Source organism: Schistocerca nitens, chromosome 6 (assembly GCF_023898315.1).
Source record: "Schistocerca nitens isolate TAMUIC-IGC-003100 chromosome 6, iqSchNite1.1, whole genome shotgun sequence".
NCBI lineage: Eukaryota > Metazoa > Arthropoda > Insecta > Orthoptera > Acrididae > Schistocerca > Schistocerca nitens.
Genome location: NC_064619.1, coordinates 176,154,320 through 176,177,518, shown reverse-complemented (window position 1 = coordinate 176,177,518; position 23,199 = coordinate 176,154,320). Strand labels below are relative to the sequence as shown.

General features: G+C 38.9%; 1 protein-coding gene across 2 annotated transcripts in view; it reads left to right on the top strand.

Moving 5' to 3' along the window:
- Positions 1-23,199, top strand: part of LOC126262433 (NBAS subunit of NRZ tethering complex-like) — a 412,445-nt gene that overhangs the window by 322,055 nt on the left and 67,191 nt on the right. For both annotated transcript variants that reach the window (XM_049959075.1, XM_049959074.1), the window contains exons 34-36: positions 3,121-3,341; positions 9,097-9,219; positions 9,308-9,484. In XM_049959075.1, the coding sequence (XP_049815032.1) occupies positions 3,121-3,341; positions 9,097-9,219; positions 9,308-9,484 (521 nt within the window). The remainder of the gene's footprint in view (positions 1-3,120; positions 3,342-9,096; positions 9,220-9,307; positions 9,485-23,199) is intronic.

The window sequence follows — 23,199 nt, the reverse complement described above, 5'->3', positions numbered from 1 at the left end:
TCCCTTCTTCTGGTCAAGTTGTGCCACAAACTCCTCTTCTCCCCAATCCTATTCAGTACCTCCTCATTAGTTATGTGATCTACCCATCTAATCTTCAGCATTCTTCTGTAGCACCACATTTCGAAAGCTTCTATTCTCTTCTTGTCCAAACTATTTACCGTCCATGTTTCACTTCCATACATGGCTACACTCCATACAAATACTTTCAGAAATGACTTCCTGACACTTAAATCTATACTCGATGTTAACAAATTTCTCTTCTTCAGAAACGCTTTCCTTGCCATTGCCAGTCTACATTTTATATCCTCTCTACTTCGACCATCATCAGTTATTTTGCTCCCCAAATAGCAAAACTCCTTTACTACTATAAGTGTCTCATTTCCTAATCTTATACCCTCAACATCACCCGACTTAATTCGACTACATTCCATTATCCTCGTTTTGCTTTTGTTGATGTTCATCTTATACCCTCCTTTCAAGACACTGTCCATTCCATTCAACTGCACTTCCAAGTCCTTTGCTGTCTCTGACAGAATTACAATGTCATCGGCGAACCTCAAAGTTTTTATTTCTTCTCCATGGATTTTAATACCTACTCCGAATTTTTCTTTTGTTTCCTTTTGTTTCAAGTTATTCAAGAAAAATATAAGAAAACGGCTTTTAAATGGCTCCCATCTCCACACTCATACCCAACCAGTGGCGATTTTTAATACTTTATTTATGACACTCTCTCGTACAACTACAAAAATTCTGACTACACGAATATTTTCCCCTAATTGTCCTTCATTGATTGAAATATTACGTGACACATGGGTTCTGCCAGATGGCTTGCACGTCAAGGAACACTGTCTGACATGGCTGGGTAAGGATCTGGCAAAACAAGATTCCATTAGCTGGTAAATAGTGAGTGCTGCCATTCTTTTGTAACTGTAATCTCTGTGCTCACTTCAGAAATGCCATTTAGCATGACTGTGAAATGTTTAGTGTGTCTGGCAGTGGAGATCTTGGCTTAACCACATTTATCATAAGAATGGCACAAACCTCTATTTAAAAAACAAATGAAAAAGTAATGAACACTTTAATCTCATGGTGTGTTACATGCATGTGGGTTGGTTGGCTGCTGAAATGAAACAGAAGTTAGCGATCCATGTCTTGGGTGGCTCCCACTCCCCAGTTTGTGACGAAGGAAGCTGGGATAATTTTAATTCCCGTCTTGTTTTGCTAACTGCCTCCTTAAATTCATTTTGTTACTTTTAACTATTTACCATTAGCATAAGTGAATATAATCTGCACTTTCATAAAAGAGATAGGTTGGCACTCAGTTTTAAAGAATATAAAACCAGATCTAATACATAAAATTAATTGATTTTCTAATTTTTTTCAACTATTCGTCGTTAGTATCTTTAGTTATAGGGTGAAATCAATAATTGTTTTGTAACTTAAATTATATTGTTGATGTATAAACAAATATAAATACTGTGCTAATTATAAACATTTGGGAGACGAAATACTATTAATCTTAAAGTATCTATTTGGCTATATTCGAAAACATGTTAGCAAAGCCAGCCCTTAATTAATTCCAAAGTAATTAACATTTTTGTCAGAAGTATTGTTTGCGTAACTATGTATGTTAATTTCATGATTTAAACAAATAATTTGGCCTAACTCTTGCAGTAGAAGAAACTGTTTAAAAGACACAATTTTTTGATTTATTCAGTTAATTTAATGAGTTAAGTTTTAATTGCAATTTCTGTGAATTTAACTTTGAACAATGTGTACAGTTTCAGCACCTATTATTGTGATGATATATAAGGGCCCGATTTTTGGTCCCAAGACAGTCAGTCCACGGCCGAGTTTCAGACGAGAAACCTGTGTTAGTTAGAACAACAACAAAGCTTCAGCTTAACTGTGGAATAAGTGTTAAACAATTAGGCGATGTGTAAAAACAATGACAGAGTCTGCTCAATACATACCTTTCTATTCTTCAAGAACTGTGAACTTTGTGGTTAGGGTTTCACTGCTTGTAGATGTTCAACAGGAAAATATTGTAGCAGTTTGTGGATGTTTGCCTGCAACTTATTAATGAGGCTTATCATGGGTTAAACAATAGTACACTAGCCAAATAACTGTATTATTAGGGGGTTGTGAACAGTGAAATGGAAGTACTGTGAAATGCAAATGTGCACCTATTGGCTACATAATTTACAGTAGTTAGTGTCGGAATCCACAACCCACTTTTCAGCCATTGTAGCAACACAGTATGTTGACACTGAGGACAACAAATGAAGAAGAAATAAAAGCAGGCAGAACTGCTACAAGTTGTGTAAGGCTAACCTAAGTTTGCAGGGCTCTGTTTGGGTGTACAATTATTTCCCTAGTATCTCATTGGGTCAAAATGGCCCATGACTGTCCAGACCAATGTGATACTGGCATAATCTCATGTGAAAGGTGAAAGGAGCCAGTTGTGTACATTGATTATGATGCCAGTGTTAGCATCTTAACAAGAACTAACTCTTCCAAATAACACAGTATATATCTTGCAAATACCAATACAAGAGCTATAGTGGCTTTACTGAACTTAAGAGCAATCTCCAGTTTGTAATTATTGTTGTTTTCGGAGTGAATGTGCAAATCTGGAATTGCATTGCCTGATTTTCTTTTGTCTTGTTTTGTTTTTCATTAATAAGGGAGAGTGAGTGAGTGATTTGTGTGTGTGTGTGTGTGTGTGTGTGTGTGTGTGTGTGTGTGTGTGTGAACAGTAGTAGAAAATTTTAAGTAGTTATGGGTGATGTGAAAATCATAGATAATTTTGCTGTGCTTTCCTACGGAAATCGCTGTGCATTCCTATGAAAGTTAGTTAGAGATAACAAGTAGCTGAGAGTTGTTTCTCAAGGATTATTAATTATTAATGAATGTCATATTTCAGTCAAGTGTTTTTTAAACAATTGATGAAACTGTTTTTTTTTAATGAGACACAAAATATCCAGTTTTACATTAGTTGAATGTATGCTGTCGGAAAGATTAAGTTCAAAATCAGATTTGATAAATATTTTTTTCTCATTTATGTGATTTTGTTTATTTTTTCATTTAAATGTGTGTTTATTTTCTTTATTCATGCAGGTTTCAAGCAGTGCTTATGCTCTTGGACCAAGGTTATGGCTTGATCAGTTTAGAATGTGTAGTCATTATTTCACAAAAATGGCAGGCGCAGATGTTGTAAACTTTGCTAAAGCTGTATGTTTCTCTGAGAAGAGTATCGATGTAATGACTGTTGACTGCAGAATCAGTTTGTTACATCTCGTGAAAGAATACACCGATGGCAAAAAGAAAGAGAACCATGGGTATGTATGTAAGTTTGTAGCAGTTTGTTTTGTCACGCCTAGCCTCTGTTTATGTTATTGAATTGGTTGAACATGTTGTAAAGTGTAATAAAACTTTGGTTCACATTAATGAAATCAAGCCATCCCATGATAAATTGAAAAAGAACTTGGAAAATTTTGGAATGGAACAGTAGTAAATAATGAGGACAGATCAACAAATCATTGAGTGAATAACTAAATCTAATGAATATTATGTTCATAACAAATTAAATACTGTAAAAGCAAGCAAAAGTCATAAAGGCAGATAATCATTATTACATAAGACATTAAAAGATTTTGTTTTATAGCAAACACATTAATAGTAATGTTTCATTTGTTCTTACGTTGCTCTTATTAAATAGTATACTAGTAATTATAACTTGGTTTCAATTTTTAAATGTATTCTAATTCCTGCTTTACTCTCTTTTCTTCCTCACTTCCTTCTTTTTCCTCCTTCACTAAACGTTTACGAAATTAATTAATTTTTTTTAAAATTAAAATTTTGGAAGTTAACTTACGTACAACGTAGAAGAATTTACTCTTTTCTTGACTTTTGTGAACTCATTTTGTGTCATTCTCTTTCCTTCTTCCTCCTTTTTTATGAAATTGTCTCAAATATTCCAGAGCAGTAGTGGTATGTATGGTATCATATTTGATGTTTTTCAACTATGTGTTCTGCTGAAATGTATGTCTAGTATAAGAAACTGTAACTGACTAGTACAGCCATTCATAGTTTAACCTTAATGTGGTTTATCATGAGATATGCATGATTTAATCTTTTTAAGTAACATAAATGGCAGGAATGACCAATGAGGTAGTTTACAAAGACACAGCACCTGGATAGTTAAAATATGTCACAGATCCCAAGTGACCACAGTTTCTACCCAATTTTCTATTTCTTTCTGGGAGGCAGAGTAATGCTAGCAGTGTCCAGATAGGTCACCATTATTGAGGAATACATGTTTTCAATAACTTGGAATAACCATAAAAAGTTTATCTACTAATAAAGTATAGTTTAAGAGGAGCCTAAAGGATTTAATGTAGGCTGACTATTTCCCCTCCACTGACAAGCTCTTAGCAGACATTGTTGATGTTCTTATTATTAGCTGTGCCACAGAACAGGAACATTATGTTGTACTTAAGTTTGTCACAGTGTCCATGCAGTAATGCAGTGTGTGTAAGTCAGCCTTGTAAATTGTTTTTCAGTATGTATGCATCTAAAAGTTTGTATTAAGTTTTTCAATGAATGTATATATGAAAAACTGTTTTTAGTTTTTCTACATCCTTGGGGACCATCTCACACAGGATCTGTTGAAGGAACATTAGCATGTAAATTCTTTTGTAAATATGTGTTGTGTATCTTCAAGTATCTCTTTTCTGTGGGTCTTCGGAATGAAAAGTATGTTTAATCAAACTGAATCAATGCTTTACAACTGACTCAAATTCCAGAAGTGTGTGATGCCATTTTAAGGAAGACACAATTGCTAGGAGGCACACTTTCAAGAATAATACGTGTTTCCTCACATATCTCTACTTGTGATATGAGCCTACAGTGACAACCACAGGGTCCTCTGAGCAGCAAACTGTTGTCTAAGTGGTAGCACTCTTCAAATATCACACATTCTTTCATGTTTCTAATGTCTCTGTTTTGGTCACAGGCCACATGTCTTTGCGATGTGATGCAAAACCTCTTTGCTGTGATAGCGGCCACACTCTCCATGTGGGAAGTACTTGTGCCCCACCTCCCAAGTGTGTGAACTGTTCTGCCGACATTCTCCTTGCTCATCAGATTGCCAGACCTATAAAAAGGAAAGAAAGATTCAGAAATTCAAAAAACTCTACCATTTATCCTACTCAGAGGACTGACAGAAATTTGACTGTTTTTCTTTAACGTCTACCTTTGCTTCTGTTGCGCCCTTACATGCTCCTCCTCCCTCCAAATCTCCAACCTATACCCCTTTCCTTTCTTTCTCCTTGGCAGTTCCCATTGCCACGCTTCATGGAACCACTCCTTCTCTTCAGTCAGGGATGAGGCTCCCTCTAGGAACCCCCCTCCCCAGCATCTCCAGGAAAAGAAGCCTGTTACTAGAGGTCAAAAGCAGGGCACATGCTGTGTGAGACTCAAGGCCACTTGTTGTGTTTCAGGTCCTGATATCACTATGACTTGCTCTCATCCTTCGAAGGAGGAGGAGAAGAAGAACATGCATAAGTATCAGGACGAGACCTCCCTGACATCCCATGGGGTGTCAGCCCATCACTGTCAGTTAGGGTCCAATCTTACATTAACGGATGTCACTCCGTCCTTACCAATGATGGACACTGATTCAGCACAAAGACAGTTTCTGGTCCTTTTGACATCCATCTGATGTCTTGTACTATTCTCCTCCAATGGAACTGTAATGGTTATTTTCATCACTTTTCTCTCTGCTCTGTAGCTTGTGTTGTGTAGTGAGAATCTCATTTGTCAACTCTCCATGGTTCCCAATCCTTCTGCTGGAACCCGGCAGGTCCTTAGCGACCATCTGATGGTGTCTGTGCATTGGTCTACACTGACATGTTAGTTCCTGGATCCCTTTTCATACTGTGCTGGAAGCAGTGGACGTTCGGCTCCATTTAGACTGTGCAGTAATGACATGCAATCTTTATTTCCCCCCAGACTGGTCTCCTACACTTCCTGCTTTTCTTGTCCTCCTTAAACAGCTCCCTGCTCCATGTGGAGTGGCTGCACGGTTTGCCGCACCCTGTGCAGCCCCTCCCACCAGAGGTTTGATTCCTCGCTCGGGCATGGGTGTGTGTTTTGCTCTTAGCACAAATTCGTTTGAGTAGTGTGTAAGTCTAGGGACCGATGACCTCAGCAGCAATTCACACACATTTGAACAGCTCCTCCCCCCCCCCCCTCCCCCTAACTTCTCCTTGGGGATTTTAACACCCATAACCCTTTTTGGGTGGTAGTGCAACCACTGATTGTGGCAAGATTGTTGAAGACTTGCTGGCAGTGCTTGATGCCTGCCTCCTCAACACTGGAGCCCCCACACCCTTTAGTGTGGCAGACAGCACTTTCGCGGCCGTTGATCTTTCCATTTATAGCCCTAGATTCTTCCCTCCATTCAATATCTTTTCTTCAGCATTACTTGCCTCAACACCCTTCCAGGTAGGCCTTTATTAATGCAGATTAGGATGGCTTTGCCTCGCCTGCCATCCCATCCCAGCTGTACCACCAAACAATGGTGTTGATAAGTCCATATGGAGTTTAACTGATGCCATCTTTTTGGCAGCTGCTTTGGTGATTCCTTCCTCCTTGGGTTCTCCCTGACAGAAGACTGTCCTTTGGTGGATCCTCCGAGAATGCTGTGGCTATTAAATACCAGCATCGTGTCCTCCAAAGCTACAGACAGCATCCATCACTCAGCCACCTCCTGGCCTTTAAACAGCTTTATGCCTGGGCCCGTTATCTTAAAATGCCAGAAACAGATTTGTTGGGAGTGATACATCACTGCCGTAGGGCCCCATATTCCCACTTTGCAGGTATGGGCAAAGATCAGGTGTAATTTTACCCGCCGTCGTCCTACAGGTGCCTCAGGAATTTCCCTGAATGATGTTATCCTCACCAGTCTTGAAACTATTGCTGAGCATTTTGCTCGACATTTCACCAAGGCCTCAGCATCAGTCCCTTTTCTGCCCTGTTCCATCTTCTCAAACACTGCTTGGAACCACTCTATTTAACTTTCATTCCTTGCACCTGGAGTGCATGGAATTCACCAGCACCCTTGCTCTCTGCCCCAACACATCTCCTGGACCAGACCTGGTGCACAACCAAATGCTTCAACACTTATCAGTGCCTAGCCAATGTCATATACTTGCCCTTTTTAAACATCTCTGGAGCGAGGGGGAAGTCCCTTCCCATTGATGAGAAAGTGTTATTATTGCACTTTTGAAATATGGTAAACAGCCTCTTCACATGAACAGCTATTGTCCAATCAGTTTAACCAATGTCCTCTGCAAGTTACTTGAACGTCGAACGTCTGGTGTGTTGAAGGCTGTATTGGATCCTTGAATCTCGGAACCTTTTTGTTTCAACTCAGGATGGTTTTTGCCGAGGCCACTCTACTGCAGATAATTCAGTCCAACCTGGAGTTTGCTATCTGAACAGCTTTTGTCCGACGTCAAGATCTTGTTGCAGTCTTCTTTGACCTGCATAAAGCTTATGATACCACATTGTACCACAATGTCCTTGCCACCCTACATGAGAAGGACTGCTGTGGCCTGCTCTCATTTTTTATCTGGAACTTTCTTTCATGTTGCACTTTTCAGGTACAGTTTGGTGCTTGCCATAGTGGGAGAATAGGGTTGAGTGTCCCTGTCTTTCCAGTGGCTATCAGTGGTCTGGTGGTGGCTGCGGGGCTTATTGTATCTCCCTCTTTGTATCCTGATGATTTTTGCATTTATTTTTGTACATCTGTGGATATTGCTGAATGCAGATTGCAAGGCGCAATACATTAAATGCAATCTTGAGCTCTCACTCGTGGCTTCCATTTTTTGGCTGGCAAGACCTGCATTATACGTTTCTGTCATGGCCATACAGCCCATCTTCATCTGCATCTGTACCTTGACGCCCAGTCCCTCCATGTGGTAGACTCTCATAGTTTTTCGGGACTGGTCTTTGATGTCCAGTTGACATGACTTCCTCATCTTTCTCAATTAAAGCAGACATGCTGGTTGCACGTGAATGCTCTTTGATGCCTCAGCAGTACCAACTGTTGCACGACTGCTCTGCTCTGATACGGCTCAACACACCATTGATCTAGTCCTTTCTAGATTACAGGAGTATCGCAGAGAGCCTGACATCACCTTTGATGATATGATTCTGGACCCGAAACACCATTGTTGGGTACGGCTGGCAATTGCTGCCTTTCAGTCTAGCCCTGGGATCAGCCCCCTAGTGGAGACAGGGGTTCTACCATTGTGGGTTTTGTGCCAACAACAGTTGATTGCTTATGCATTATGCATCTGCTGCTCTTTGGAGCACCCATACTACTGCTTCCTCTTTTCTGATACAGAGATCCACCTCCCGCAGTGGCACCCCAGGTCTGGGGTTAAGATCAGCTTCCACATCTGGTCCCCTTTTTTCTGAACTCCAGATTTCCCTTCCACCACCTCTTCTCTGGGCCAACTCTCATACACCTCTGTGATGCATCCCCCTCTACAGCTCTGTCTTGATATACCACAAGGTCCCAAAGACTCGGTTCATCCTGAGGCTCTCCGCCACTGCTTCTACACCATTCTTGGCACAATTTATGGTGCAGTAGTAGTCTATAATGATGGTTTTACTCATGCTAGCTGGGGAGGTTTTTCAATGATGGAGATGTTTACAAAGTGGCTGTCAAATGGCTCCAAGACCAAGGAGTGGATTTTTAATGTTGTGGAACTGAAAGATTGATGGACATTCCACCCATTGTTTGAAGAGACTTGGTGACTGTTCTGGAAAATAGTGTCACGCATCTGTGTCACTAAATAAAAGTTATTTGGCCTGTCATAATAAAGTATAAGTCTTTGAACTTCCCTCATAATTTTATAATATAGTGAGCATTTGTCGTCATTTACTTTAATTATTTAAGGGAGGAGTTGAGAAACAAACTTCCAGAATTTAAGTGAAATCGTTTCTGTCCAGGTTAATGAACCATCACGTATAGTTATGAATTATTGTAACCTCTTTTTACTAGCAACATTTGTGTTACAGGAAAGAGTGGGCTGAGGCATCTTCAACTGTGGACTCCTGGATTTCACATCTGAATCAGATTAACTCATATCATCTGGAGGAGATAAATGGAAATTCTTCTCCAGAACTTCAGCTACTGCTTCGGTATAAAAAAATCATACTTTTTTTCCAGTGTGTGTGCATGGATAAAAAAGTATTTGAAGTTTGTCTCACTTATTGTTTTGTAATACAGGCAGCTGGATTTGTCAAGAGGTGAGCCAGACCGAATAAAACAGGTGTTTAAGTTTTCTATATGCAGCTCAGTACCTCTCAAAACACTTGAAGGAATGATGAAGGTGTTTCCCCAACCTTGCTCTTCAGTGGATAGTATGCTGGAGGATCAACTAAATGAATCAATATCAGGACTCAGGTACACCCATTCATTTTATAATAGTGTGGAAATGTTAATACAACAGTTTAAATGATATGTTAAGTACATAGTTTCCAGAGCAAAAATGTTCATTAGATACTGTTTAATCCACAAATCAGGTAATTGTTAAGATCTGACTTGTTGCACTTTAGGCAGACACTCATATGCATTGAGAAAGTGTCAAGTTTGGTTTTGTTTTTTATAAAATGTAGCATTCAGATCTGAAAAAGAACTAGTATTTCAAATTCATATGATTACAACGTACCATATCCCTTGCAGTTGTGGCATGCCATATATTCGTCAGACCATCAGGACTGTGGAAGAATGACATATTGAGCATGAGCATCACACACGCTTATAACAGCCAAGCAAATCTAGTACTGCAAAACATTGCCTTGGTACTGGTCAGGAAGAAACTGAGTTTAGATTAGTTGGTAACATTATACAAATAATTTAGGAATAAAGGAGAGAGCTCAGTTAATAGTAGAAGTGTTGAGTCATTACCAGGCACACAAAAAGGTACAAAAACATTGCTAGCTTTCGGATGACTCCGTTAGTGAGCTAGAGCACACGTGCGTGTGCACCAAAACACACACACACACACCTAACTCTGTAATTACATTGTGCTGTGTGAGTGCTTTTTTTGGCTGGTGGACTAGGGTGACAGTTAGTGTTAGTTGATGTGGAGAGAGGGAGAAAGAGGTGGGAAGCAGCAGGCAAGGTTGGAGAGGGGTGGCTGCTGGTAAAGAGGGAGGTAGCACATGCAAGATGTGCACGAGCTAGGAATGTGACAAATGGTCACTGTCGCTGGTTAGTTCATGCAGTGCGTGATGACAATGATAATGATGTGGAGGTGAGGATCGGGAAAGGGTGAGAGGACAGAGGAAGAGGAGATTGTTGGGTGGAGGGTCCAGATGCAGGGGATTATTGGAGACTGAGGTCAAGAGGATTATGGAAATAAAAGATGTGATGCAAGGATAACTCCCATTTGCAAATCAGAAAGGAAAGCTAGTAATGGAGGGAAGAATCCAGATGGAGTGAGTTGTGAAGAAAGCCGTTGAAATTGAGCATCATGTTATAAGCAGCATGATCCACTGGGTGGTAAACTCTGGTTTTGGTCACAGTTTGGCAATTACCACTTGTTCTGGTGGACAGCTGGTTGGTGATCATGTCCTCACAAAGTGCTCCACAGAAATTGCAGCAGAGCTGGTAAATGACAAGGCATCTTTTACAGGTTGCTCTGCCTCTGGCGGGATAGCATAAGGCTGTGACACTGTGACAGTCACTTGCTTTATTTCTTCGTTAATGTTCCTCGGTGTTGACGTTCTGTGTTATGATACTGGCTGAAAAATGGGGTTGTGGAAGTTCAATACTGACTACTGTAAATGATGTAGCTGACAGGTGCACAGTTGCATTTCACAGTTTTTTACTTTCACTGTTCACAACCCCCCAATATACACAGTTAATATCGCTAGTTAATTATTGGCAAATTATGATAAGCCTCATTAATAATTTGCAAGCATACGTCAGCATATGGCTACAATAGTTTACTGTTGAATATCTATGACCAGTGAAAGCCTAAACACTCAGTTCACACTTCTTGCAGAATAATACTGTACATATTGAACAGACACTGTCATTATTTTAATACATGGCCTAATTGTGTTACACTTATTTCACAGATAATTTTATGCATTGTTGTTGACCTAACTAATACGGGTGCCTCGTCTGAAACTTGACTGTGAACTGACTGTCTTGACCACCAAAAATCGGGCCCTTATATATCATCACAGTAATAAGTACTGAAACTACACATTGCTTGATGTTTAATTTACAGAAATTACAATTAAAACTTGAGTAGTTAAATTATGAACAATACTTTTGACACAACTGGTAATTACTTTGGAATTAATTAAGGGCTGGCTTTGTTAACATGTTTTCGAACAGAGCTAAATAAATACTTAATTTGTTTATAAGTCAACAACAGAAATTAAGTTAAAAAAAATTACTGATTTCATCCTATAACAAGACATTTACTAGGAACAGTCAAAATAAATTAGGAAATTAATGACATACACAAAACTAAGCACAAAATTAGATCTGGTACTATATTCTTTAAAACTGAGGGCCAACTTTTCTCTTTTATGAAAATGCACATTATACTTATGTATGTTAATGATAATTAGTTAAAAATGAAAATATGAATTTAAGGAGGCAGATGGTGAAACAAGAGGGGAAGTAAAAAGACCCCAGGTTTCTTTGTCACAACACGACTAGAGTAGGATGTGCTGGGTTGATGCATCACCCATATCTTTCACCTGGGTCTTCCACCGGGATATGGCTTATGTTGTAAGGGGTTAGGGGTGGGAGTAGAATAAGGTTGGCTGGATGGTGAAATACAACTTTCAGAGGGAAGGGAAAGATTGTGGATAAGGTGTTTCTCATTTCTGAGCATGATCAAAGCCCAGGTGAAGAACTTGATTCAGTTGTTCCAGTATAAGGTGATATTTGGTTGGGGAAGGGGCAGGCGGCGGGTGGTTGGGGGGGGGGGGGGGTGCAGCGGGGCACACCATTACAGCTGATTCTTGGGGTTTGCGAGGATATGGCACAAGAAATCTGTTTGCTTGCTATACTTGCGGGTTAGTGCCTGTCTGTGAAGGCCTTTGTGAGAGCTTCAGCATACTGGTCAAGGGATTTCTCATCTCTGCACATACACTGTCCAAGGGAGGCCAGACTAAATGGGAATGGTTTGTGTGTGTGTGGAATGGGTGATAGCTGTCAAATTGCAGGTACTGTTGGTGGTTAGTGGCATTGATATGGATAGAGACATGAATGGAGCTACAGGAGAGATAGAGGTCAATGTACAGGAAGATTGCACTCAGCGGGCTGAGCAGCACCAGATGAAGCCGATGTAATAGGTGGTTTTCATCAACGAACCTGAGCCGAACAATGGTCATAATACTCTATCCTCATTCCTCCACAGCCTCAACAGCTTCTGTCCCATCTGCTTCAACTGTCCTCCTCAGCCCAACATGCCACCTTTCTGGACATTGACCTCCACCCTGCAGTTTCCGCTTCGTCCATCCTGTCACGGCCTCAATCCACACGTCCATGTCATCACCATTGTGCACCACATGAACTCGCTGGCTCTGGTGCTCATGTTTCATATTCATAGTCCATGCACCTGCTGCATCTCCCTGTAAATTTCTTTGCACATCACATACTCATTGCATTTGCGGCTTGAAGAGGGGTGTGCACCTGTTGAAATATTGTCAATGATACTATCCAGCTGCATTCCTGTAGTTGTTGGAACAACAGGACACATCATTTCTTAGTATTTGTTTCTGAATGTGAAGTGAGGAGAATAATGTTCTTTTGAATTACAGTATCTTTTTATGTGCAGAAAATATTGTGTGGCAATATGGTGCCACGTGAACAAGGGGAAACAATTACAAAGGAAATTATTTATTTCTAATAGGATTTTTAAGTGAATTATGTGTTAAACTGTTTACACTAATGTTAAATTCTAAGTTAATGTACACAAGCTGCCAAATAGCTGAAAGACAGAGCTGAAAGAGCATGCCAGTGAAAAACACAGGCTGTTCCACATGAACTTTATAAAACATAATGAATAAAAATTAGTTCTTTGCCTCATTGTTGGCACTTTACTTGAATGCTAATTCAGTTCCTCTTTCCTTCCTGTTGAAATCTTCAATTATATGCTGATAGAACTGTTCCTCACTTTTAGCTAATTTGAGTTGCAGCAGCTTCTTTTGTACATCTACATCTACATGATTACTCTGCTATTCACAATAAAGTGCCTGGCAGAGGGTTCAATGAACCACCTTCATGCTGTCTCTCTGCCGTTCCACTCTCGAATGGCACGCAGGAAAAATGAGCACTTAAATTTTTCTGTGCGAGCGAGCCCTGATTTCTCTTATTATATTGTGATGATCATTTCTCCCTATGTAGCTGAGTGCCAACAGAATGTTTTCGCAATCGGAGGAGAAAACTGGTGATTGAAATTTCATGAGAAGATCCCGTCACAATGAAAAACGCCTTTGTTTTAATGGTTGCCACTCCAATTCACATATCATGTCTGTGACACTATCTCCCCTATTTCACGATAATACAAAACGAGCTGCCCTTCTTTGTACTTTTTCGATGTCATCCATCAGTCCCACCTGATGCTGATCCCACACTGCACAGCAATACTCCAGAATATTGTCTCCTATGTCGTTAATATAGATCAGAACAATAGAGGGCCTATAACACTTCCTTGGGTAAAACTTTGCCAATCTTGGGGATTTTGTGTTCTTTTAAATTTGCCATGCTTTTTTTCCTTGCTTCTGCAACAACAATCTGACCCGTTTTGTATACCATGGGGGATCAGTACCATCACTTATTAATTTATGTGGTATATACCTCTCAATTGCTGTTGATACTATCTCTTTGAAAACATTCCACAACTTTTCTACACTTACATGGTCAGATCGGTAGGAGTGAAGACCGTCTCTTAAAAAGGCATTAAGAGCATTTTCATCAGCTTTTTTAAATAGATATACTTTGCGTTTCTTTTTGATGGTTGTAGGTGATACAGTATTCAGCCTAGCAGCAACTGCCTTGTGGTCGCTAATCCCTGTATTTGTCACAACACTCACTATTTGTCCAGAATTATTTGTTTCTAAAAGGTCAAATATGCTTTCACAACCATTTACGCTTTGAGTGGGCTCATGAACTAATTGTTAAAAATAATTTTCAGAGAAAGCATTCAGTACAATTTCGGATGATGATTTATGCTTGCTGCCGGCTTTAAACGTATAATTTTTCCAGCATATTGAGGGTAGATTGAAGTCACCACCGACTATAATTGTATGAGCAGGGTACTTATTTGAAATGAGACTCGAGTTTTCTTTGAAACGTTCAGCAACTATGTCTTCTGAGTCGGGAGGTTGGTAAAGCGATCCAATTAATTAGTTTAGTCTGATTGTCAGGTATAACCTCTACCCATACTATTTCACATGAACTACCTACTTCAATTTTGCTACAAGGCAAACTACCTCTGACAGCAATAAATACTCCAGCACTTCTTCTGTCGACAATATTGGCAGCTTTGAGTGTGTTTTTTAGCTTTGGGAGTTCCTGTAGTGGCTACGAATTCTGCGAAGTGCAGAAAAAGACATTCAGCAGTTGCCCTGGTTACGGGTATTACTAACTCAAGGGTACAGAGCTTATAAACTTCAGTTAACACTGAGGATAACTAACCAATACTCCGTGGGTAGGAAAGAAGCTGGTGCCGTTCCATAGAAAGGCATTCCTCTGTCAAATAAACCATTGTGAATGTGTATTTGATACAACCAAAATCATAATGTTGCTCGTAACTATCTTTTAGTGAGCAAATATCTTCCTCAGGAAAATTTCTTCTGTTTTGCTCTCGAGTTTTTCAAGCCCTTCAAACCAAACCTCCAGCTGCTGATTTATCATGATATAAATTTCATAGTGTAGACATTGATGATAGGTTGTGGGGTCAGATTCTTGATAGTAACAGCTTTTCTTGAGCCCTTTGCAGATTTCTTCACAACTGGACCAAACTGTATCAAGCCCAACTCTTTTCTTGTGAACATACAATTTAGTTTCTGCTATCTTAGCCATACAAAAGTTTACAGAAAGTATTTTAGTTTGCATAATGTCAAAAAGATTATCAGTCATCCCAGATGCTTCGCCAAATATCTGAAGTAAGAACTGCAACTCAAATTCTCGAAGAACATTGCTGAAACCTCGAGCTTTGGTATACGTATCACTATCCCATTCATCAGGATTGTCAAGAATGCTATCAGACAGTTTTAAAATATAGGTAATATATTCCTTTACCATTTTGACTAAATGTTCATCATAGTTCCATGCATGGGACATAGCTATTAGAATTTTTTTATAACAGTGCTTTTGTTAAAAATATCAACAAAACCAAAAAATCTTTCTGGAACTTCACCACTAACGGAAATGTACCTCAGGCATGATAGAGAACTGAATGTGCTTTGATAAATCACTGGTTTTATCCACAATGATTACAGTTAAGGTTAATTACTTACCTGTTTCATTTTTTTTTTCTCCCCAGCAGAATATAGTGGTAGAACCTATTAGGTCATTTTGGATATGACTGGACAGTCCAGAGAACACTGTTGCTGACTGTACATGGGCCCAACATTCCACCATATTTGCTTAGAAGCAAAACTAATTCAGCACAGTTTGTACAATTTGCAGAATTCTGAAGGCATGTGAGCAGAAGAGATGTCGCAAAGGGATGAAGTTTCTCTTCTACTGTGATTCTCTTAGCTATAGCTTTATGTATGTCATTCAGCAAATATGCTCAGCAGAGAAAATTCTCCAGATTATAAAACCACATCCTCCTGACACAAAACCATGCACAATATTGCGTCCTGCTCAGCACCAGGTGTCAAGGAATGAGGAAATGAGTGAGCTGCTTTAACAACCAAGGATGTGAGAGACAACGACCTATAGCCTACTGAAAGTAAAATCAAGGATTTTTTTGGCAATCAACCAGCTATATGTTTTTTCTGCTACACTTTAACATCAGTGATGTATGTGAAGTTTTATAAATTTTAGTAGAATATTTGAAAATATTGAATCACAATCACCTCCATGTATATATTTCTACGTGCCCTACATTCTTTCATCAAAATAATCAACATATTGTTATAATTTCTGGTGACAGAATGAAAGTAAGTGCCATAGAAAATGTTTTGTGACAAATCAGAACTTCTTTAAAAAAGTGATGTTGTTTCCCTCTATAGTATTTAGTTTTTGTTACCTTCACATTAATTTTCTGTTACTGTGGATCTACATCATCATTTGCTCTTTTTGTGTAATTTTTACTGACTTGATGTATTTTAAACTGTCGTACACCCTTCAGGTTGAGTTGGTGGAGGGATGGGGATTGGACCACTTGTTTGTCCTCTTTCGCCTTTGTACATACTATTCAGTCCCACTTGTAAGTTACAATTTTTTGCCACCGCTGCAAATATTACCAATCATAATTTTAGCCATTTGCTGCACTTGCTGTGATGGATTTCATTACAAATGACCAATCTAAAGCTCATGAAACAGACATGTGCTTGATAAAGGGTGACCAGTCCTTCAATGTTGTCTGTCTCTTGTTGGAATGTGACGAAGCAAACTAGGATATTTTTACTTCCCCTCTTGTTTTGCCATCTGCCTCCTTAAAATTCATTTCTTCACTTTTAACTAATTACCATTAACATATGTGAGTATAATCTGCATTTGGCCCTCGTTTTAAAGAATATAACTCCAGATCTAATTTTGTTTTTGGTTTTACATATGTAATTGATTTTCTAATTTATTTTGACTATTCCTAATTAGTATCTTTTGTTATAGGGTGAAATCAGTAATTGTTTCGTAACTTAAATTCTATTGTTGACATATAAACAAATATAAATTCTGTACTAATTATAAACATTTGGAGGAACAACTAATAGTATTCATAATGGATCTATTTGGCTCTATTTGGAAACATGTTAGCAAAGCCGGCTCTTAATTATTTCAAAAGTAATTAACAATTTTGTCCAAAGTATTGTTTGCATACTTATATTTGTTAATTTCGTAATTTAAACAAATAATTTGGGCTGACTCTTGTAGTAGGAGAAACTGTTAAAAAGACAGAATTTTTTGACGTATTCAGTTAATTTAATGAGTTAAGTTTTAATTGTAATTTCTATAAATTAAACATTGAACAATGTGAAGTTTCAGTTCCTATTATTGTGAGGATATATAAGGGGCCGATTTATGGTCAGAAGACAAAGGGGCCGATTTTTGGTCAGGAGACAGTCAGTCCACGACAGAGTTTCAGATGAGAAACCTGTTTTGGTTAGATCAACAACAATGCATCCGTGAAATAAGTGTAACACAATTAGGCCATGTGTTAAAACAATGACAGTGTCTGCTCCATATGTACCGTTCTATTCTTCAAGAACTGTGACCTTTGTGGTTAGGTTTTTACTACTCATAGATCTTCAACAGTAAACTATTGTAGCAGTATATGGAGGTTCGCCTGCAAACTATTACTGAGGCTTATAGAACGCAAATGTGCACCTGTTGGCTACAGCATTAAGTAAATGTTTTCCAGTCAGTAGAGTCTACAAAACACACATTTACAGCTGCCATAACACTTTCCAATCACAAATTCCTGTAGGTTCCAAAATTGTAAAATAGGGTGGATTTTTCAATAATTTATGCTACATATTCATCAGTTTTCCCAGAATTTCTATGTAGGTATTTTCTTTTGAGGCCCATGTCTCTTAAGTATTGTTTCGAATTGTTGGTCTGAAAGTCTTGTTTAGTATTATTTTCCAATTACTGTTTTATTATTTAAAAGGCAACTGATTAGACCAGTCCTTTCTGAAACTCTCAAAATTCTAACTACAATCTTTCTGGCAGATGGAATTGACTTTTCCTCTTAGTACAGGCCTCCACTTTACACTGGCACCTTGGTTTGTTACTTAGTTCCTGACACGAGGAGATGGATACCATGTCTCATACACAGTAACAAATCACCACACAAAATCAGCTTGATTCCTTTTAAAATATTCAAAACATTGCTAAGAAACGTGATTTTGTATTTGCTTTTGGCAAATATTCAAGAAATGCAACACCCATATTGTACAAGAATTTCCCATAGCTAATCTTCCATGTAAAATTTACCACTTTTTTTGCAGATATGGCTGTGGCAAAGACTATTTTTAGTTAAAAATGGTCCACCATTTTATTACTTTCATTTATTTGTTCGCTGGTGCTGAATTTTGACGTACTGTATAGGTACTATAGCAGGTTGTGTTACATCTGTTATTACAAATTTTAACTGATTGCACATGTACTTTGCACAATAAAATAAGGACAGTAACCTGCTGTATTATGTTAACTTCAGTAAAAAACTATGTTTCTTATCATAATATGCTAGTGTGCTCTCCAATACCATATTGCACACTTTTCTGATGAAGCAGTTGGGTCAGAGTGTGGTGAGAGGAGGGGTGGACAGCAAAAGCAGAGGCGATGTGAGCACAGGGAGGTGGGGAGGGTGTGTGCAGGGAAGGGGTAACTGATATATGCAGTGTATGTGACATACATGTACGTGAGAAAAGCCTCTGATAAAGTGTGTGTGTGTGTGTGTGTGTGTGTGTGTGTGTGTGTGTGTGTGTATTCGTATTCGTGTTCGTGTTCCACATTTCCTTCTAAACCAAGGGATCGCTTTCAATCAGATTGGTACACGTAATATTTATTGATTGGTGGAAAGTTGTAGCACTAGGGTAAAAACCATCTCCCATTGGGGTGGGGATGGGAATAAAAACTGGATGACATACGAGATGGACAGAGAGAGAGGGGAGGAATAGATGGGTGCCAATATATGTGACATACATCTATACGAGCAAACCCTTGCGTGAAAAGCTAGTAAATAAATATATATTTTACTTTTTTTTCAGATTATTTATGTGCATCTCTTGTATAGATGTCAAAATTATTTTCCGTAGACCATTAACATTGTATTTTCCAAATATGAATTTATATTTGTCTAAGTCTTGAGTGTAGGTATCTGTTTCCTCTTTATTGAATGTAAGAAACTAATTTCTAAGGCTTGAAAAATCACATGTAAAGCGCAGTGAAGGAAATTCCTCGAGACCAAAATGTTAGCAGGAATAACTGCACAGAGATCCTTACTTTGACTTCGTGAAGTAAAATTACTTCTTTGTTACTAACTCTCTGCTCTCATTTGACATAATTCTTTGCCAACAACAACAACACCATTTTGTGTTAAAACTTCCTATTTTTCCTGATATTCTGTTGTTGTTGTTGTTGTTGTTGTTGTTGTTGGTGGTGGTGGTGGTCTTCATTCCAGAGGCTGGTTTGATGCATCTCTATGCTACTCTAAACTGAGCAAGCTTCTTCATCTCCCAGTACCTACTGCAAACTACATCCTTATGAATCTGCTTAGTGTATTCATCTCTTGGTCTCCCTCTTCAATTTTTACCCTCTACACTGCCCTCCAATACTAAATTGGTGATCCCTTGATGTCTCAGAACATGTCCTACCAACCGATCCCTTCTTCTAATAAAGTTGTGCCACAAATACCTCTCCTCCCCACTCCTATTCAGCACCTCCTCATTAGTTATGTGATCTACCCATCTAATCTTCAGTATTCTTCTGTAGTACCACATTTCAAAAGCTTCTATTCTCTTCTTGTCTAAACTATTTATCGTCCATGTTTCACTTCCATACATAGCTACACTCCACACACATACTTTCAGAAACGGCTTCCTCACACTTAAATCTATACTCAGTGTTAACAAATTTCTCTTCTTCAGAAACGCTTTCCTATTGCCAGTCTACATTTTATATCCTCTCAACTTCGGCCATCATCAGTTATTTTGCTCCCCAAACAGCAAAACTCATCTACTACTGTGTCTCATTTCCCAATCTAATTCCATCAGCATCACCAGATTTAATTTGAGAAGATTCCATTATCCTCGTTTTGCTTTTGTTGATGTCCATCTTATATCCTCCTTTCAAGACACTGTCCATGCCGTTCAACTGCTCTTCCAGGTCCTTTGCTGTCTCTGACAGAATTACGATGTCATTGGCAAACCTCAATGTTTTTATTTCTTCTCCATGGATTTTAATTCCTATTACAAATTTGTCTTTTGTTTCCTTTACTGATTGCTCAATATACAGACTGAATAACATCGGGGATAGGCTACAACCCTGTCTCAGTCCCTTCTCAACCACTGCTTCCCTTTCATGCCCCTCGACTCTTATAAATGCCATCTGGTCTCTGTACAAATTGTAAATAGTCTTTCGCTCCCTGAATTTTATCCCTGCCACCTTCAGCATTTTAAAGAGAGTATTCCAGTCAACATTGTCATAAGCTTTCTCTAAGTCTACAAATGTTAGAAAGATAGGTTTGCCTTTTCTTAATCTATCTTCTAAAATAAGTCGTAGGGTCAGTATTGCCTCATGTGTTCCAACATTTCTACGGAATCCAAACTGATCTTCCCCAAGGTCAGCTTCTACCAGTTTTTCCATTCGTCTGTAAAGAATTCGTGTTAGTATTTTGCAGCTGTGACTTACTAAACTGATAGTTCAGTAATTTTCGCATTTGTCAACACCTGCTTTCTTTGGCATTGGAATTATCATATTCTTCTTGAAGTCTGAGGGTATTTCGCCTGCCTCATACATCTTGCTCACCAGATGGTAGAGTTTTGCCAAGGTTGGCTCTCCCAAGGCTATAAGTAGTTCTAGTGGAATGTTGTCTACTCCCGGGGGCCTTGTTTCGACTTAGATCTTTCATTGCTCTGTCAATTTCTTCACGCAGTGTCATATCTCCCATTTCATCTTCCTCTACGTCCTCTTCCATTTCCATAATATTGTCCTCAAGTACATTGCTCTTTATAGACCCTCTATCGCTATATACTGCTTCCAGCTTTCTGCTTAGAACTGGATTTCCATCTGAGCCCTTGATATTCATACAAGTGGTTCTCTTTTGACCAAAGTTCTTTTTAATTTTCCTGTAGGCAGTATCTGTCTTACCCCTAGTGATACATGCCTCTACATCCTTGCATTTGTCCTCTAGCCATCCCTGCTTAACGATTTTGCACTTCCTGTTGATCTCATTTTTGAGACATTTGTATTCCTTTTTGCCTGCCTCATTTGCTGCGTTTTTACATTTTCTCCTTTCATCAATTAAATTCAATATCTCCTCTGTTACCCAAGGATTTCTACTAACCTTCATCTTTCACCTAGTTGATCCTCTGCTGCCTTCACTATTTCATCTCTCAAAGGTACCCATTCTTCTTCTTCTTCTTCTTCTTCTTCTTCTTCTTCTCCTTCTTCTTCTTCTGTATTTCTTTCCCCCATTCTTGTCAATCGTTCCCTTATGCTCTCCCTGAAACTCTGTGCAACCTCTGGGTCTTTCAGTTTATCCAGGTCCCATCTTCTTAAATTCCCACCTTTCTGCAATTTCTTCAGTTTTAATCTACAGTTCATAACCAATAGATTGTGGTCAGAGTCCACATCTGCTCCTGGAAATGTCTTACAGTTTAAAACCTGTTTCCTAAATCTCTGTCTTACCATTATATAGTCTATCTGAAACCATCCAGTGTCGCCAGGCCTCTTCCATGTACACAACCTTCTTTCATGATTCTTCAACCAAGTGTTAGCTATGATTAAGTTATGCTCTGTGCAAAATTCTGCCAGGTGTCTTCCTCTTTTATTCCTTACTCCATTCCATATTCACCTACTACTTTTCCTTCTCTTCCTTTTCCTACTATCGAATTCCAGTCACCCATGACTATTAAATTTTCATCTCCCTGCACTGTCAGAATAATTTCTGTTATCTCATCGTACATTTCCTCAATCTCTTTGTCATGTGTAGAGCTAGTTGGCATATAAACTTTTACTACCATGGTAGGAGTGGGCTTCGTGTCTATTTGGCTACAATAATGCGTTCACTATGCTATTCGTAGTAGCTTACCTGCACTCCTGTTTTTTTGTTCATTATTAAACCTACTCCTGCATTACCCTTATTTGATTTTGTATTTATAACCCTGTATTCACCTGACCAGAAGTCTTGTTCTTACTGCCACCGAACTTCACTAATTCCCACCATATCTAGCTTTAACCTGTCCATTTCCCCGTTTACATTTTCTAACCTACCTGCCTGATTAAGGGATCTGACATTCCGCATTCCGATACATAGAATGCCAGTTTTCTTTCTCCTGATAACAATGTCCTCCTGAGCAGTCCACGCCCAGAGATCCAAATGGGGGACTACTTTGCCTCCAGAATATTTTACCGAAGAGGACACCACCATCATTTAACCACACAGTAAAGCTGCATTCCCTTGGGAAAAATTTAGCTGTAGTCTCCCCTTGCTTTTGCCGTTTGTTGTACCAGCACAGCAAGGCCGTTTTGGTTGATGTTACAAGGCCAGATCAGTCAATCATCCATACTGTTGCCCCTACAACTACGGAAAAGGCTGCTGACCCTCTTCAGGTACCACACGTTTGTCTGGTCTCTCAACAGATACCCCTCCACTGTGGTTGCACCTACGGTACGGCTATCTGTATTGTCAAAACTGCAAATTTTGTTCCAAAACTAGATTTACCTCAACCTTGAGTTGGTTGAGACAAATCAGCACCTTGACTGACTATACATGCCAAATAACATGCGCCTTAGTGATGCAGTCTTTAAGATAATCACACGAATAATTCAAGGCTCTGAACATCATTTTTGTGTCTGCAGTAACTGTGAGAGAAAACAAATTTCTTCTTGTACCAGAAACATAAAAAAAAGTTCACTGTTTTATAGCACTTTTTGTGATTGTATCCAAAGTTCATCATGTACCAATATTAGATTGGATTGGCTGTATAAACTCTTCAGAACATGAACTTTGATCTTTGTGATTGCTCCATGTGTTCCATAAAACAAACATTAAAATTTCTGCAATATCAGAAGTATTCAAAGAATTTGCTTCACTCTATTTAGTTTTGTAGAAGATTACAATTACACTTACTGTGTTTGTCTCTTTAAAAACTGCTTTTAAGTTTTGAATTGTTATCTGCAGACTTCATTTTGACACACTCAATATTTCTTGCTATGATCTGGTCCCACCTTTCTGTGAGTGTTTGATA